Source organism: Melanaphis sacchari, unplaced genomic scaffold (assembly GCF_002803265.2).
Source record: "Melanaphis sacchari strain LSU unplaced genomic scaffold, SCAv2.0 Contig54_pilon_pilon, whole genome shotgun sequence".
Taxonomy (NCBI): Eukaryota; Metazoa; Arthropoda; class Insecta; order Hemiptera; family Aphididae; genus Melanaphis; species Melanaphis sacchari.
Genome location: NW_020271380.1, coordinates 2,615,103 through 2,635,894, shown reverse-complemented (window position 1 = coordinate 2,635,894; position 20,792 = coordinate 2,615,103). Strand labels below are relative to the sequence as shown.

The following is a 20,792-nucleotide window of genomic DNA, read 5'->3' as shown; positions in this document are numbered from 1 at the left end:
GTTGAGAAAAATATTTTACAAAAGTCGTAATAAATAATTGGTAGCTGCGTTTCATATTTTTTTAACATTAAAATGAAATAGAAATTTAGTAGGTCACTAATTCATATAGTCAACATTTGTCCACAGGGAACGTATTATTTGTATCGGATTATAATTTACGTTGGATGTAATTATAATGTCAACTGGGGGTAGAAAGTCCACTAAAATGTCTCCGGTTACTTCTGATATATATATAAAATATACATACCAAGAGACCCATTTAACCAGAAACACTCATTTTCTCTGTCAAGTTTTGTGATCCTGAATAAAAAGGTTCTTGTGACTTTGAAGTATTACATTTTTCCCACAGTAATGTTAATATTTTTTCTCTTAACTTATAAGTAATGTTTGCTTAGGGTTTTATTTTTCTTAAATAGTAACCCAAGTTTTTTAAAAAATCCCAAAGCAGAATATATTTTCAAGGATTAAATGGTATGCTATTTTGTTTACATTATATTTTATTATTAGAAAATGCTTTGTAAAATTAATCATTAACCACAAATTAGTGAGAAACTGTCCTAAACTTCAGATGTCATGGTTTCAAAACAAAAAAATACTAACTTTTTTTTCAACTCCACTATATTATGATTTAAGTTAAGTGATCAATATCTTATAAATTAAGCTCTATTTATAACAAATTAGGTGCGTTTTTATAAAGTTATAAGCAATAACTAAAATGTTCCAAAATAAAAAATAGTGATTTATTTAAAACAATTTGGTTTTTATCGAACTTACTTAACCTAAGTATAGTATTAAAAACAATAGATTCCATATATTTGATAAATATAATTAGTAATAACTAAGGGTATAATCTCATATTTATATTCTTTTGATAATGAAATATAATAAATAATTGTATAATTGTATCATCTTTTATACCCAGAAAATATTTAATTTTGTACAAAAATGTTTTAATTCGGTGAAAAAAATATATTTACAAACAATATAAGTTGAATAGCTGTAGAATTTATTAAATTTTATAACTGTTACTTTTACATCAAGTTTTTTTTTTTTTTTCATCACATTTTTACTTGGAAATAAACTCAAATGATTAAACTTAACGCATAACAGTTTTTACACTTTTCATATTTGATAATCATCAAAAATACTTTATTTAAAAAAAATTTAATATTTTAAATTTGCATCTTTTGAACCTTTGTATTATTTCATATCTACATTTAAATTATTTATTAATGAATAAAAAAAAAAAATCGTTTATAATTCAAAGAACTTGTAAAATAAAATTGAAACAGTGCTGTCTTGTCTTATTAATAATGATTTAAAGTCTAAACTATAATGAAATAATAAAAGTTAAGACACCCATTGATTATCATTAATGAATCGTTTTTATTTAAAACCGTATATTCAATATTTACTGTTTATAATTTTCCTTTAATTGTATTGTAGATTTTAAGACATATTCAAATTAAATATTTCTATTTGATTATTCTACAGTTTAAAATTATTTAAAAAAATAAAAATAATTTTATAAATATCTTAAAAATTGAAAATAAATTAAATTTATATCGTATAAATAAATTGTATGATGATTATGTTATTTGAAGAATTATAATTTATAAATTAGGTATACATCTTTTTAAAGGTATATATTATGTAAATAACGAATACTAGTAATGATCATTTTACTCAAGATAATTAAAGTATTTAACTACCAATAAACTCGCATACAAATATACTCAAATTATTCATACATAATAATTCCTACTATTATTATAAATTTAATACATATTAGTACTGAAATAATTATGAAAAATACCTATATATTAGATTTTTATTGTGAATAGTGTAAAAAAATATATGTCATTAATTTGCATTAATTGTGTTTTTTTTTTATGTTATTCACTGATAAAATATTAAATTATAAATAAAATAGAATAAAGTTGCTTATAATACTGTCAATTAATATACATATATTTTTTATTTATTGTGCTTAAATACACAATGTATAATATTTAAAAACATAATTTATCATTTTTAAGTGTTATAATTTAATCTTAAATATAACTAAATATTAAATAGTAAGTCTACTTTAATTCAAATTTTGATATTAAACAAAATTATTCACTCCTCACAAGACTACTCAGAAAAATTACTTTTTATCCAATTTCACGGTTGGGTAACTTTTTTTAAAACATTATTCTTACAACAGATTATTAAATAAAATTAAAAACTCAGAATAGTAATATTTTATGATGTAAATAACAATAATATTATAATGTGATATTTCGTTTAATATTTTATTTTATTATTTTCTATGTATTTGAATAATATGTATTATGTTATTTAGATACATTATAAAGTATATTAATAATAGTAATAAAAAAATAATAACAATGGAAATTTATTAGATATTTAATTGCTAAAAAAATTTAGCAAAAAATATCGGTGTGTTCTAAATTTATAAAATTTTACAATTTTCAAAAACTAACTTAGATATAATATAATTAAAATTAATTATTACATTAATAGTTATATCTTATCTTCGAAGAGTACATTAAAAACATTAAATTTTAAATGAATGTATATCCAAGTATAATTTAAGTAAAACCACTGATTGAAATGTTTTCACATCATCGACTTTTTGATATAAGTTTTTATCAAAATTAAAATGCATAAAACTAAATATATTCATAAAAAATATATATTAATGATTTAAGAAATATTAATTAATAATCATGTACAACTAGTCGATTTATACAAGCAATTTAATTATACGATTAAAAGTGGACCTTAAAAAGAACTACACAAAAGGCGTGTTCTCTTTATTCATTGTTAATATACTTTATATTATTATAAAAAATGAACTATAATTGAGTTTAAAAATTAAAACTTTATAATTATAATATTGCAAAATAATACACAAAAAAAGTTTTATATATTGTAAAACAAGTTTAAAAATAATAAAAATAATTATGTTCAATTTAAAATGTAAAAATTTTATTATTCATTGAGTTAAAAACTAGTTAATGATACTGAAAACCGACAAAAATTATAAAATAAGTTATGTTCTTTTATTTTATTTGTTTCATAACCATTAGTATACTCAATAAAAATAGATAGTACCTACATTAAAATTATCAGTACCTTTTAATATCAGCTAGTTAAAATTGTTTATTTTATATTTCAAATAAAGAATTTTTTTTCTTTATTTGAAATATACAATATTTACTTAAGAGACACAATGAGTACACGTGGTACAGAGTGAAATGTAATGTATATATATTATACATTAATACAACTAAAAAGAGAAGAACTAACATAAAAATAATATATATTTACACGAAACACGAAATATAATAAGCCATCCATCAATGACACTCACTAAATATAGAATTGAATATAAAAATGTCCTCTTAAATCAAAATTATTAATTGTTTATTTTTACAAATTACTATTTTTTTAACATTTTAATTATAATAAAATAGTTATCAAAATTTCAATCTATGAAACAATACTCTTTACTAAGCATAGCCAATCTTCTTTTTACTCAATATCATCTTTTGCGATTTGATTATTCGATTCGATAAGTCGTGCACTAAATCGTCGGCATCTCGAACGTTGTGACACTCGTTTCTCCATTTCTGAGCCCACTCTTCTGATGTTTCCTCTAGCGAGTAAACGAAAAAATAAAACCAATCAATTTATATATATAGGTAAGAAGAAAAAAAGCATATAACTTTAGACTTTAGTTGAACCTTTTTTATGTGCTTGATTTGGCGTCCAATTTATGTAACTCTCTTGGTACAAAGACTTCGCGTGTGTATCAGAGTCATTTAAATCCTCGTCTTGACACTGTAGTTGATGATATTTTTATTAAATTGTATTTTGGAGTGAATAATAAAAATAATTATTTAGTAAAAGTGTCAGAACTATCAATATCGGCAATAACTATACGATTTTTTATATCCAATTTTATTGGTCGTCACTTATTCTTTTTTAAACTATGTTATTTTAAGATAAAAATGTATAATAATTATGGCCAGAAAATAGGAAGCAACTTTAAATAAAATGAAACAAAAAATATTTTTTTATTTGATATATAATAATTTATTATAACTGCTTATATAATATTATGCATTTATAATTTTTAAATTTTCAATTCAGGTACTATTTCAAACACATAAATAATTTTAGCACGAATTACAATTTGATAAGTTAAATTTTCTTTTTTTTCAATGAACTTATAACTGAAATTAAAATAAACTGTTGTAACCAGAGTTTGTAAACATTATAATAATGTTATATTTGACAAAAAACTATTGAAATTTGTAAACGTAATTATAACGGAAAACTATAAGCATAAATAATTAACTAACACAAAAAAAAAACATAACGATTAACAAAATATATGATATATCATCAAACAAAACATAACGCTAAACGTTATATTATATAGTTTATCATTAAATGAAATAATTAATTTCCAATTATTCAATAGTTATAATTTAAAAAAATATATTAAAAAAATTAATTCTGAATAACCATAAACGCAAACATTGAATAACGTTTTAATTCTAAATAACAATAAACTCAAAATTAGTATAACGTTTTAATTATCAATAGCGTATAACAATTTTTTTCAAATGCAAGCCCTAGTTATAACTAACTTCAAACTAGATACATATTAATATGAATAATATATAAAATATATAATTTAATTTTTGATTGGTTAGCTATTATTAATCGACTTTTTAAGTTTAATTGTACTTAATTTAGAGTTTCCAAAAAATATATTTCTTAGTTAAAAGTATACATTTTTTATACGTTGAGCAATTGATTTACTGACCAACATTTTTCACCGATTAAATTTTGTACATATAAATCAAGTATTTATTTAAAATTAAAATGTTATAAACACATTATGTTGTTTATACCTATAATATAATATGTCTTATAATTACTAAAAAATAATAATATATTTTATGTATTTAAACCTACTGTACTAACAAACGGTATAAAAGGTAAGACTATAAATTTTTATATTATTAATATGTATATTATACAATACATTTTGTTAAAGCTTAAATCTTAAGAATAAGAACAATAAATAGCATACATGCATTTAAGTTTATTTTAACAGATTTAAATACTAATGAAAAATTGTAAAGCCTTAAAAAAATTTTGAGTATTTAAAATGTATAAGTAAAATGTTAAATTTAAGTAACCTAATTTAATTGGACAATATAATATTATGAGTAAACTAATATTTTAAATTTAAGAAAATATAATCTTATTACATAATTAGTTTTATTCGAATATTTTAATTATAACGATTTATATAGTTTAAACATTTTTAGAAATATTAAGTAAGTTTTATATTAACGAATTGAAAATTAATAACGTTCTGTTTTATGCAATTGAAGATATAATACAACAATTGAAATAAAATGCTGTATATAAGCACTAACACGCATTTTGTATGTTAAATAAATAAGGCGAATCATTTATAAAAAATATTATTGTATATTCAGAATATTAAAGATTTAAAATAATATAAATAACTACTATTTATTGATTTAAATGCATTTTTATTGTTTGTACGATTTGAATATTGCTGTTAAATATTATATCTTTACTATATATATATATATATACTATTGCATATATTCAAAACCATGAATAATGGGTTAATATTTTATAAATCATGAAATTGTATCGCATTATAGTATTTTTTTTTAAATATTATCTCTTTCGTAGATATATTAAAGTTAAAATTTATAGTTATTGAATTTTATTATTATTTTTAAGTAAGTAAAAAAAATTGTATAACGTTGAATAATTCTGATAAACAGACATATACGTAAAAAAAAACATGATTGCATTTTTTTCTGGTATATAATAAATATATTATAAAGCCCAGGCTCTTGAAATATTTATTCTTTGGCTAACTTTTGAAATACGACTCGTGTATACACGTTACATAAAACCCAATACAAAAACCTTTGTATTTTGTCTAAATCGGACCGTTGAAACGTTTATGTTTGTCGAACCGTTCAAAGTCTACGCTACTTCAGTCGGTTTATTGTTCATGGAAGTAAAACGAAAATACATGAATCAAAATATACTAAAAAGTGTATTTAAAATAAAGGAATTTTGAGATTTCCGATCTCTCATGATAATACATCACGTACTGTTTTTTAAATAAATAAACAAACTGAATAATTTATAGTTTTTCTAAGACTTAAATATACACTCAGTGTATCATATTTATATATATATTAAGATGAAATTTTAATATATGAAATAACGTAAACCTAAACAAAGGATTTATTTGATTTGTCTTTTTTTTTTTTTTTTGATATATGCTTATAGGGAAATTTTGTTATTACGATATGTAATTAAATATAGCTCAATGTACTTAAAAACTGAACCTAACATAAATACATGGCTTAATTATTTATTCAATATTACTACAGGTATAAATGTAAAATAAATAATATATATCAACTAAAGATAATATAGGGAAATGGGATATGTAAAAATGAATTGTTTTTATTCATAATTCTCATAAAAAATATTTTATTATATTTAAAATATTATATTCTTTATATTCAATGTTAAAACATATGATAGATTGGTACATACCATTGATGGGATACTTATTGAGTAATCCAAAGGTGGTACAATTCTTTTATTTTCACTCAGTTTTCTGGATATTAAAATTTCAGGTGTATACAGTTGTTTATACTGATCATCATTTGGCTTCGGTATCGTAGTAAATCCAGGTTCGATTCTTTAATTAATTTTTTTTTTAAATTTTTTTTTAAATATAATGAACTAAAATATTACAAAAAATTGTACATAAATCATAAACACATTACATTATATCATTAGATACGATGCCATTAGAAGTAGATATCATATTTTAAGCATATACTTTCATCTTCTATTGGTATAGAAGATAAAAGTATAATACCTATAACTTAGAATCCACCATAAAAATTTAAACAAAGCAATTTATAAATAGTCAAAAATGTCAAAATGACTAATGTTAAAATTGTATGAACTTGAAAGTTGAAAATATGGAAAGTTTGATATGCACATGTATAATGTAAAAATATAATCTAATAATTTTGTGAGGTAAATTAATGTAGTTTACATTGGGATTAATAAATTAATTTTTTTGGTATATGTGTATTTATAAATATTTAAAGTTTTAATACTTACTGATAATAATTGCGTTTGGGTACATTTTCCGGCCAATAAAACGATATATTATATGTTGTCTTGTACATCGCTATTTCTAAAAAAATATAAAAACGATTTTTTAAATATAACAAAAATAATAGTTTATTTTCATGTTGTTATATTTGTTATTTACATCGATTTAAAACTATGGTGTACTTCATCGTATAAAACTGTTTATAATTGTCCATTTTATAAATTTACACTTACACAAAACTAATGTATATAAATTACCTATTGACTGCTAATGACTAAAAAAAAAATGTGAGTATTAAAAAAAAAAAAGTTCTAGAAATATGATATCGATTTGTAATAAACAGTTTATAGCATTACAAACTAAATACAGAAAATATGACAGACTACTTATGACAAATTTATGGTAAAATATAAGTATGTATAGATAAATTAAATTTAAACAATTAAAACTTAATTATTAAAAATTACATATTAACCTTAGTTATTTTCTTTGAAACATAGCAAAAAATATCTTAAATTAAAAAGTTTAAACACTTTCTCTGTGCCAGATATACCATTTTTAGTTATTTCAAACATTAAAACAACTCTATTCACGCACAACTTTGAAATATACTCAAAATAATGAATGAAAAGAACGACTCTTATCATGTATCAAATAACCTTCTTACACAACATTTAAAAATCTCTGAAATTTGGTACATTATTAACAATATACAAAATAACAAATACCTACTGATATCCAATACAGTTTTCAATCAATTGCACAATAAGTCTATTATTTTTCTTAATCATATTTTTAACAATAGTTTGGATATTATATTATATTCTACCAACTTGGATAAACTCAATTCTTCCTTTCGCTGAGTACAATACAAATTAATTTATAATATCACTAATGAGGTAATGACATAAGATCCAAAAATTTTGTTCAGGTGTTTTTCAAACTCCTCTTTCTAGAAACTCTACTTCTCCTTGCTTAAAAATTATGTCTTATTTTTCGAACTTTTGTAGTATGGTGTAAATGTGATAATTCTAGTATTCTTGCCATAAAAACAGGCTTTTTGCAAGGCAATAAACTTAATCTTTAACCCCACATTACATAACATATTATATATTGCAGATTACAAAAACAGCACACTTTACGGAAAACGAAAATCCACGAAAATAAACTCACTTTATATACTCATTAAAATACATAGAATTCTATCTTTTTAAATGATTAACCTAGACATTAACTATAAAGAAAACATATTTTTTAAGCTTAAGACTTTATAAACTAAGGGAATTTCTCCATTTATATATCTCTCTAGAAAACAAATTTCATGTTTATAATCAATTAATTCGTTCTTTATCAGTATATTTTTTATGATATTTGTAAACCAAATAATTTAACTTGAAATTATTAAAATAAGTCCAAACTATTAATATTCATCTAATACTAACGATATCTGGTATTCATGTGTTACATCATAACATCCAATCATTAGTTATACACTTACACACACACAAATCCCTTAAAAATAAAAAATAAAAATGCATAAAACCAACCACAATCATCTAAACCTTCTTATCACTTATTATCCTTTCTAACTTATTATCAGAAAGTAACCACCTCATCGTTTCAAAATATAAGCTATCTAGTATATAACGCGTCATACCCTATGTATTAATACAAATTAAAATCAAATCCTTGAAGTTCTTTTACTTTTATTATGCAGCTATGATTGGCATTTTTTTTCTCGTGAATTTTACTTAATATTATTATAAAATAATAATTTTAAAAATATTCAATAATCACAAAACAATATATAAATACTACAGAATTATAGTTTTTAGAGATATTTTATCAGTAAAATAATGATTTATCTCTGAGCTTATAGTTGCTTTAATCAATACAAGAAAATAATTAGTTATTTATCAATATATTTTTTCATTAATTTAAATTAATTTTAATAAAAAAAAAGTTTACATATTTTGTATAATATTATTTTAAACGAAATTAAGTTTTCTTTATACCTATATTACAATAAAGTTATAACAAGCGTGAAACATTGTTTTATGTTTTAGGGATTATATGTTTAAATTATTTGCTACAATATGGGGTAGTATAACTATTGCGTAGCTTATAAAAATGCAATGTAATTTATCCCGATATGTCTTCTCAAAATAATATTTGTAAAATATCTTATTATGTCGTATCATATAATTTACTAAGAAAAATATTTCATACACATATAAATGTCAAACGTTCTACTCACGTTAATATGTAAGTAACATTAAAAACAACATATATTATTATTAAACAAATGAAAGATATAAAAATATATTCTGTTATTATGTATATACTATAAATAATATTATATACATATACATATTACATATTATATAAACGATAAGTGTGATAATTTTCATTTTTAGAGTCCAAGCCAGACGACTATGTTATTAGTTTTACAGTGAAGTTATGTGAGTGTTTTATCTCTCCAAAAACACCGTAAAATTATAATATGATTTATGATATCAATCTTTTTACGTGAAGTATGTTTGATTGAACGATCAAAAATAAAATTAAGATAGCGTATAGTATTGTGTACACTACCTATTTGTCAAAATAACGAAATGGTTTATTTTTTTTTTATGGAAACGCATTCATGTACAGTTTGTTAACTTATTAAAATAATGTCATATTTGATTCATTATTTATTTGTACTTTTATGATTTAAAAGTTCTGCCTTTATAGTTCAGTGGTTTGGAATTTAGAAAAACTCCTAAATTCAAATATTCAAACATTGAATGTAATTAGTCTTTAAACGTTAATATTTCTATTAAATTAAAAAAAAAAGCTGTTTGTTAAATGTTATTGTATCTTATTTTTCAATGTTGAACGATTTTTATGACAGATCAAAAAAAAAAAAAAAAAAAATTATAAATCATTCTCAGTTTTAATTTAAAATTTAATAACCTTAAATCAAAAAAAATATTTCTTTAATTTTAATACTATACAATTAATTTAAAACAAATTTTTGATAAGTAAAAATAATATTTTTTCTCAAGAAATCGTAATAAAATAAAATTCAAATTTATTAATTTCAAACAAATTGTTACAAAATTAGTATATTTGTATTTTCAAAAATATTTGTTTATTATTTTGTTTACTTATCAATTATTATATATTATATGATATATATTCTAGGATATGTTTCGTAATAATTATAAAATATAACTTATTACATAATAAATCAAATAACATGCAAGCAAGTACAACAAAATTTCTTTTTTATCAAACATGAGGTGTTAGTGCTCAGAAATAAATATAATAGCATAAATATTTTAATAACATATGTCTGTTAAGAATAAAAGTTTTAATGTAAAAAAATAAATAAATGTTCTAATCGAAGATTAGTAATCAATAAATTATTATAAAACTAATAAATAATTATCATATAAATGAGTTATGACAATAATATTTATTAAGGATAATAAACATAATCACATTAAAACGTGTCATACATTTTTACACTGCTGATTAACCACTTATTCTATAAAATATAAACATGCAGATAAAACAGTTTATAATATAATGTAAATAAATCTAACAGTTATAAAGTGTATACACTTATATATATACAACCAAATGGTATTAAATAATGGTTAAGCTAGATTATGATTAATTTTACATAGAGTGTGCAAATTTATGGGATATTAAACAAACTAAAAAGAATATAATACCATGTTTTATAAACAAAACATATTATTTTTGTTATATTGATAATAAGCACCAATTTTTTTAGCGATCTATGTATTAAAAAAAAACGATGATCAATCAATTCACCGATTACTTTCAGCTTAAAAATGTATATACACGAAAAACTTATTTTAATGACCACTCTTATATTTTATAATAGTGTAACAACGTAAATAATGATACAAATTATTTTTCATGTCTAAGGATTTAAATTGTGTTTTAATCGCTGCAATCAAACTAAATAATATCTATAATTTCGATTACCTATCTAATATAAATTGTAAAAATTGGAGTTTTATAAGATAGTAACGGTAGTAAGACACTTACATATTAATATTGTACAAAAAGATTATTTTATCACTTTAGGGTAATTTTTGGTACATGTTTCTACATTTTGAAATATTTTTTACATGTTTTATAAAATTCTTGATAATACATAACACAATATTTACAAAATTATGAATTTTCAGGTAAATAATTGAACTCCTGGTTCAAAACGTATAATATAAGCTGGTTAGGTGTTACAAAAATATACAGTGTATTTGGATAATAGAAAATTCTAAGACAATTAACATTTTTTTTTGGGGTGGGAGGGATCATAGACATGATAGTGCATAGAGGTTAATGATATTATACCTAAAATATAACTGTTACAAGTTTACATTTATCACATCATTTAAAAAACCACGTCAACGAATATTATTTTTTTTTATTTTTGATTTGGTTGGGTAATTGAACACATTTTTACACTGGAAGTATTGCTAACATTAAAAAAATGAAAAAAAAAAACAAAAACGATGATCTAAAAAAAGTTAACATGAATTATTTGTTTAAATATAATTTTTCTGTGCCGGATTCTACTTTTAATGAATAAATTAATTGAATTGAACAAACCTTCAATTTTTTAATTAAAAAACATATGTTGACTAAATGGAATATTCTCCTAAATAATTCATTTTTTTTAGTATTTAAAAAATACCCAAAACTAAAAAAAAAATATTATCGCTACTTTATATGGTAGTAATCTTAAGGTTCTCTACTCTAGTTCCCGAATATAGTTCTGCGAAGGATCCAAATATATTTTTCTCTTGATTTAGGTCATGCTACATTATATTAAAACATAATTTTTAATTTTTTAATAAAACAAAAACATACAATTTGTTAAAACTATTTAAATAATCCTTTAACATAAAATTTAATTTATTACCATTTAGAAAATTAAAATTACTTACTATATTTATAACATGTAATAAACTTTTAAATTCATATTAATTAAAATTGAATATTAGAAATAAATGTAAACAAATAAACAATTATATTATATTATTTAATTATTTTGAATTTCACAATCATTTGTGGATAAAAATAAAAATTTTACCAAACATGTTTTAAATAAAGTAAAATACAATAGATCACAATAACATTCAAAGACTAAAAACTTAATAAATTATTGTTATGAATACATTTTGTTTTTTATTAAATGAAAATAAATTTTCAAAAAAATATAACAATCATAATATTTTATTAAATGATATAATGTTTCCATTCGATTATAAAAGATTAATATTATTTAGTTATTACAGTTATAATTACTTTTCACCTTTAGGACAATATGATATAATTTAAAAAAGTTATAAACACACGGCAGTATATAACTACAGCGTTAAAGATTAATAATTTTTAAACAAATATCATTATATTATAACTGAATAGTATTGGGATAAAACACAATACAATATTATTATAAAATTAAACTCATACATACTATTAAAGTAATAGAATTTTTTTTTTTGTTTATAAATCATGATGTTATGATGTATTGTAGAATAATAATATTCAGTTACATTAACTAAACTTTAATTCATGCTTCAAAATATTTTTTTTCACGATAATAAATTGTCACCAATAATATTTTAATGAATTGTGGTACATTAATAGTAATATTTGGATACATATTGTTGTATTAATAGGCATTTGATATTTGTAAAATTAATTAAGTAGCAATAAGAAATAAATTTAATTTAAAAATTAAATTAAGAAAATATTTATGTTATAATTGTCATAAGTAACAACTTAAATAGAGTCATACACTTGCGACTAGATTACTACTTAAATGACAATAGAAATTAATACATTATTTAAAATAAGGTAAAAAAAAAAAAATACAACAATTACTGTAATTTTTCCTTGGTCAGTAAGTATTGGTTATTCATTAATACCATTGTTATAATATAAGTAATAAGTATATAAAATATAATATAGGAAATAGAATGGTTAATTATGTGGCTATTGTATGATACGATCACTATAGAACACTGCTTGTAATAATAAAGTAATATATTTTAAATTATTAAATAATTAAATAATTATATAAAGTATGTTGGAAGCGATCCATGTATACGAAAAAATGATATCCAACGTATGGCTCGAATCCATGATCCCGAGATTAAGGTTTCATGCTCTATCAACTGAGTTAGTCGAGGTATAAATGTGATATTGCATTATGTTGTGTTATTAGTAACTGAGAATTAACAATAAAAAAAGTTTAAAAAGCAATAAACGCTATTAAGAACATCATTAATGAAATGAGTTAATTACAAATTTGTATTAATGATATAATATGATGTTTGTGATTTTTAAAACTTTTCTTAGTATTCTAAACATGAATAATTTAATAATTTTATACCTTGTAAAAATTATTATTAAACGCAACGTTATTGATATATTATTGATGTAACTACTATATGAACGCACAGAATTTTATTTATACATACTAGATTACACTCTAGTGTTAATTTTTTTAGAGAAAATATAGGTGAATGGATTTTAACGATACAAATACACGAAACTATAAGAACTGAGTACAGATAATGTGACTCGTACACCGAAATGTTAAAGAATGCGTTGGAATAATATTGGGGAAAGTTATAAAATAAGATAAGAAATTAGCATAAAATATAACATTTACGACGAATTAACAGAAACTGATGTCCTTAAAGGCAATTGGAATGGATTTAAAACCGGTATAAATTATAATGGTAATCTACAATAAAATATTGCAAATGCGACAAAGATAATGCGGGGAACCATCATGAACTAAGCATTATACATGAATTAAGTGTTTCAGACTTAATTAAAACGACAACGATTTTCACAAAATAAAATAAAATTTTGGTATAAAATGTATAATATCATGCTTTATATAATAGCTAATTTAGAATAATCAAGTGTGTTTAAACTAAAATATTATAGTATAACAATCTATTCTAGATTTTATAAGATTGATCAATAAGATATAGTAAATTCATTAAAATATAAATATTGAATTTAAATTTCTTTTACACTGAAGAATTAGTAGTAAAATGCTATTATTTTATATAATTATTCTATCGTTGTGTATATTGGTTCAATCAAACCTATATAACAATAATAATAAATTTTTATTTAGCAGTTTTGAAATTATTTACATACCTTACAAGATTTCTTATTTTACACAGATCACACGATACTTTATTTAAATATAGTAATTAACAAACTTTGAATATATGTAGTACATAACATTCTAATTCAGAATTATCAATTCTTAAAATTCTTAATTAATAATAATTTGAAAAAAACGAGAGGTTTGTAATTTTTCTACAGTTAGATAATCTAGATAAATTAAAACTATGAAGAACTGAAGTATGCGTTGAACTATCTTAAGCATTTAGAAGTAAGTTACCATAAAAGCATCTCAAAATAACAGATAAATATTTATACATTTGACGAACCATTGTAAAATGTTAAAATATTGAAAATTATTGTAAATTTTAAAACAATAAAATTAACATAAAAACATAAGTACTTACTCTTATTCGATTATAAACGTGTAAAATATAATATATATACATATAATTAGGTAAGTACTATACAATAAGTATTTAGTGTTATTCCAACTACTTGTATGATCATCAACGTAAATAAAAAAAAAAAAAATTTATTTATATTTTAATAAAATAAGGCTTAACATATAACCTTATTTATTTGAAGAAAATACCTTTGTGTGGCAGAATGTAGTTGACGATCCTTCAGTTAAAAAATTTGACTCAGTTACGCTAGCATACAACATAATTAATTAATCACTGTTATCTTTAAAAAATGAATGTATGTTCAAAATCTATCACAATTTTTAGATATTTAAAGAAAAACATTGAAACTATAATTTTAAGTAATTTTTTTTTTTTTTTTTTGTATAATGTAACGTTAGTTAGTGAAAATTAAATTAAATTATAATAGTTAAAAAAAAAAAAAAAAAATAATTAAAATTAATATAAGTGAACCTTATAACATAATACTTTAAAAGAATACTAAAAATAAAAAGAGATAACGTATACTTAAAAAAGAAAAAATGATATGCTTTAAAATATACACATTTAATATAATTGTTATTTATTTAAATGATGAAAACATTTTTCATATAACCTATGTATATAATCTTAAAAAAAACTCAGCAATAAATTGGACGAATGTTACTGCTGGGTAGCTACTCCCCTCACGATTTCACTACCAACTGTACTTTTCAGCTCATATGCTTATTGTAACTACTATTACAGATTGTATATATTCAAATAAATATTAAAAAAAAAAAGCAATAAATTATTTAAATTATTTAATTCAAAAATATTAACTAAGTTTTGAATACAATAAAAAAAAAAAAACATAGTTTTTAAGCAATTTAGTTTTAATATTAAATTATTGCAATCTATGTTCAATATTTTTAAGAAATATAATAAATACAAACATTTAAACATAAAAATATTTGCTACGTATTAATAGACTTTATACAATTTAATAGAATTGTACAGAATAATGGACATTTTTTTTTTAGTTTTTAACTAAAAAAGTTTTGAAATATTATCATTTATCAATTACGTATAAAACGCGTGAAGTTTAAAAATATTCATTGTAAAATGAAATAAATTTATTTTTACCTTGCTTAGCAATGAATTAAATAATATTATGAAAAAACCTGAAAATTCAATAACTTCACAGCCATGCAATGAAAATATCAGATTAATAAACGTACTAGCTAAAACCATATATTTGATATTTAACTACCTTGTCGTCATTAATTAAAATATTAGTATTAAGTAGCCCCGATCATACGGAATGCGAAACATTATATAATGTTATAATATTAACGTAGATACTTTTATTGTATTTTTACATCAAAAGTGTTAAATTCTCACAGTACAACATAATAATAAGACTCCATGGAATGTTATGAGGAAATTACAGGTGAAAGTTATTCCATCTAGGCTCTTATGATCGTGAGCTGCGCAAAAACTTTTTGGCTTTCGACGATACTCCTCAGGACACACGACCCGCAGCATAATGAAGAAATAACATTCTCCATAACTTTTGTATCTATGAGGCAAGTATACGAATTTAAATTACAGAAAAACTTGTCCAATTATTATGATTTTTTTTTTTTTTCGTGCCCTTATATTGTGTCAAGAGATAGCAATATATTAAATTATGGCCAAGGGCACCAGCGGTGTATTGTTAAAAAAATAATTTCGCTGAAACAAAGCAGTATCATGATGGTTAATTATTAACTTACGCAAGTCGTAGATCATTCTTCGGAAATCGGCATCGATGCATCGGGTGCGTTCAAAATATTCACTGGCTGAGAACCCGGGATCGTACTTAACGAAACTGTTCATCTTCTAGACAATGTATAATTCATAGTTGAATTGAATTGTGGTAAGGACACGAATTCGTAGAGATTCGAACTTTCAAAATAAAATAATTATACACGTTATATGTACACGAACATGGGTATAGGGTATGTGTGTGTGTATAATACATTTATTTAAAATTAAAAATTACAAAAATTAATAACCTCCAAAATAATTCTTGTACAATATAATATTTCACGCAATAATTCTAATTGATCAAACGCAATGTTTCCGACATGTTGCCATGGTTAACTGAATGTTATCAAATATTTGTCACAGCGATTTTCGGGGAAGGAGGAAGGTTAAAATTATAAAATGGTAGTAACATATCATAGATTATAAAATGGTTTATTTTTAAACTATCGTGTACGAGCAACAGGTAGCATACGGTACTGTACCACCATAATACTGTGTAGTGTGTACGTACACATGTCGATACATATTATATAAGCATCTTAACACTGCATTACATTACCAAATGTATAGTACAGATTTATATACGTATTATAAACAAATACGTTTTCTTTGGTTAAAATTTACTAAATTTAACTAATCTTAAACATGTCTAAAAAAATTCTAAAAAAAAAATAGATTATTAAATAGAGTTATACATGTCAATATATTTAAGAAATAAAATAACTTTTTTGAGGTCATCTTTAATAGTGCCGAGAACTTCATAGATGTTATTCGGAATTTCTTGATTTTTTTCTCGATTCTGTATGTGTTTGACAGTAGATGAAGAGATGTTTAACGGAAAAAAGTTCACCACAAGTTTGGCACAAACATATATAAATAAAATGTTATAATGTTATATTTTTGAAATATGAATAACCGGTCGTTTAAACAATCCACCAATATGTGTGTCATATTTTTTTTATTTTTTTACACCAGAAATTTAATAATCAATTAACAATGTTTTAAATGAAATACTAAAAATATTATATTAGCCTTTTCTATGTACACTTTGGTGAAAGTTTAAAATTATTGTTTATTTTTTAATACCTTATAACAAAACACAATAATAATTTATATACAAAAGTTGTTTTTTTTTTTTTTTATTTAAAGAGTCTCATATTGTTTGTACTAAAAAAGTTTAAAAATTTAATACAAAAAATCATATTGGACTATAAATTATATCTAAATTAAATTGAACCATAACGTGTGAGATTATGCTACGTTCAAAATAGTGTCAAGAGTTGTAGTTAATCGAAAAAAAAATCAAACGTTTTTCAAATAATGTTTAAATTATTAAATTAATGTTTTATATTACAATTAAAACATTATATTTCAATAGTTTACAATAGTTCACTTAAATGATTTTAATAAATCCCGTGTAATTCTAAATAATAATATGACGTAGAAATATTATTTATTATCAATAATTATCATTAATTATAATTTTTAACTTTATAAAGTTAATTAAAATGTAATGACGAATGTAAGTTTAAACAAAATATTGTTTTCTGATTATAAAATCAAACATCACACATAATCAAATTAAATAACTATATTATTGCAGCTTGTTAGTAACATTCATTAATTATTTGAAGCTATTAGTTTTTTAATAAATAGGTAGGTACATTTTTTTATTAAGCACTTTAAAATATTCAATATTTAAAAGATAATTATTAGCATATAGGTAATCGATATATTCCTGTAGTATACAACACCAGTGCACAATATAATACTAAACCGATAGCTTTTTAAAGTGTCACTGTTTTACATTTCATTGCGCAATATGCATTAGAGTAATTACAGCATTGTATATATATTTGTACATATTTTAAATAAATTACTTTAAATAAAAATATAAAATATAACACCAATTATAATGATTAATAAAAAAATAAAATAATTTATGAAATTCGAGTCGTAATAGTTTACTTTATTTAAAACAAATGATCCATAAAATTGACAAATTACTAAAAACAAATAAAAAATTAACTATAAATAATACACAACGAGATGTTTTTTTACGATAAATTACGTTAAGTACTTTTAATAAAAAATAAGCGATAAATTCCATAAGGAATTTTGTTTAATTTCACGAATCACAATCTATAGTTAAAAGCATAAAACTTTTATATATATTAATTTTTAGTGGCAGTATTTTAAGTAGTAATTGTTATTATTCGATGCGTAGCATTTAATTAATGGTAGGTACTTCCTGCTAGTTGCCACTTACACTAAGTTTAACTTCAAATACCGTAACATCTAATGATAAAAATATGCATACCCACTCGTTTTCGTGTACATTACAATATTTTATAGTTACTAATTTTAATATTGTACTTATATAACTCAAGGTATGATAACAATATTCTGTTAAAAATATTTTTGCAATCAATATTATCAACAAATCTTTTAAACACCATTATAATACAAAAATGATGTCATAACGTCAAAAAAATCCTAAACTAGAATAAAAAAAGTTCATTTTTATCATCAAATTTGTTCAGTATATTTTTTTTAACCTTAATCAGATATATCCTGCAATAGATATAGATAAATAATTATCAATGATTATCATTATTTAAAAACTCCCCAGTTCCTAAATTGTCTGTATATTTCAATTTTCAATTTTCTTTCATAAACCAAAAAAAAACTTCTTGTATTTGTCTATTGAGCATATAATATATGATTATAATTTTAAACGCATTATAATATTTATTTTTTTATCACATATTATTAAATAACGAATCACTTCATGTAAAGTTTACATCCCTTCAAAATACATTACACAGACTTGAAATTAATTATACATAATAATTGCAATTAAAAATGCAACTTTTCAATGAAAAATAAATTATTTTTACGGTAAGAAAAAAATACCATACAGATAAGAAAAAAATCCGTTACTTAGTCATAACGATTTGATTAAAACAAATAAATAAAGTTATTTTTATTTTTCAGAATTTATTAGTTAATATTGATGGGAAGGTAACTGGATTAATAAAAAAAAATGTATATTGTTTAATAAACAAATACAAGCCTTATATAAATGTATTTTTTTTTTTTTTTAAAGAGTTTTTTTTTTTCGTACAAATGAAAAAATGCATTAACAAAATGCGAGAAAATATATATTATTCCATTAATATTATTATTTCGAATAGATTTTATAAAATAACCGCAGAAAAACGTGAATTAATGACTTTGAAAAATAAAAATATGAAATATTTATTATAAAAACAAAATATATTTTATGCATTTTTACAATAATTGTATTCAATTCTTGTAATGATACAAGTAGAATAAATGTACAGAATTCAAAAACAGAATTAATAATTCAAGATTTTGTTTTATACTTATAGAAAAATTGCAAATAACCAAGTTTACTCACCCACACCTTATCTTTTAATTAGGAATGCATTTAATTAAGCTCTTATTTTTAGTAATTATAACTATTGTTATTTACAGTACATATTGGCCAGCACCTAGATTTTTATAATATTTAAGGAGAATATTATAACATTACATAGGCTTCATTGTTTTCAAATTAAGACTACCTTTTTTACTCTATAGACTTTTAAGCAATTTTTTCTTGATTTGATAATAATATGCTGATATATTATCTAAATCAAAATTCATAAAAAAAAAGCTTCTAAAATATTAAGCTGAACTAATAACAAAATTTCATGAAAATAGATATGCCTAAAATGTTATAGTGATAAGATAGGTGTTCATAAAATATTATAAATTGTGTAATATTAATCTGATGACTACATACTTCTTAAATTATATTAAAAACTTTTTTATAAGTATTAATATATCAATATATTATAAGTATTGATGACAATGTTTTTTAAATTATCATTATAACCCTCATAATTTAATCTTTTACAAATAATGGACTTTTTTTAGTTAAAAAAGTTGAATAAATAATAATCCAAAAATTCGCAAAACTTATTTTGATTTAAATTCATATGTATGGTTGATTTGAAGTATTGCTATTGCAAAAGTTGTCCCAATATTTCCATAGAGGTAAATAAACAGTCAATTTTAGAAAAAAAAGCATTAGAAAATGCGAGAAGTCTTCGCAGAGCCCACTAATAGTAGTAAATATTTGAAAACTTATATTGTGTAGTAAACATTTAAATTTATGTATAAAT

At 21.4% G+C, this 20,792-nt stretch overlaps 1 protein-coding gene across 2 annotated transcripts; it reads right to left on the bottom strand.

The window, feature by feature from the left end:
• Positions 1-3,439: 3,439 nt before the first annotated feature.
• On the bottom strand, positions 3,440-16,979 carry LOC112599746. Of its 2 annotated transcripts, XM_025346798.1 has the most exons (6): positions 16,848-16,979; positions 16,566-16,671; positions 7,228-7,303; positions 6,646-6,793; positions 3,756-3,852; positions 3,440-3,667 (listed from the first exon to the last, which is right to left on the bottom strand). In XM_025346798.1, exons 2-6 carry the CDS (start codon positions 16,666-16,668, stop codon positions 3,522-3,524), a joined length of 570 nt encoding a protein of 189 aa, XP_025202583.1. In that variant the 5' UTR covers positions 16,669-16,671; positions 16,848-16,979; the 3' UTR covers positions 3,440-3,521. The 2 variants fall into 2 exon arrangements, with proteins under 2 accessions (XP_025202583.1, XP_025202584.1); XM_025346799.1 differs by lacking the exons at positions 16,566-16,671; positions 16,848-16,979 and adding an exon at positions 15,000-15,041.
• Positions 16,980-20,792: the final 3,813 nt, after the last annotated feature.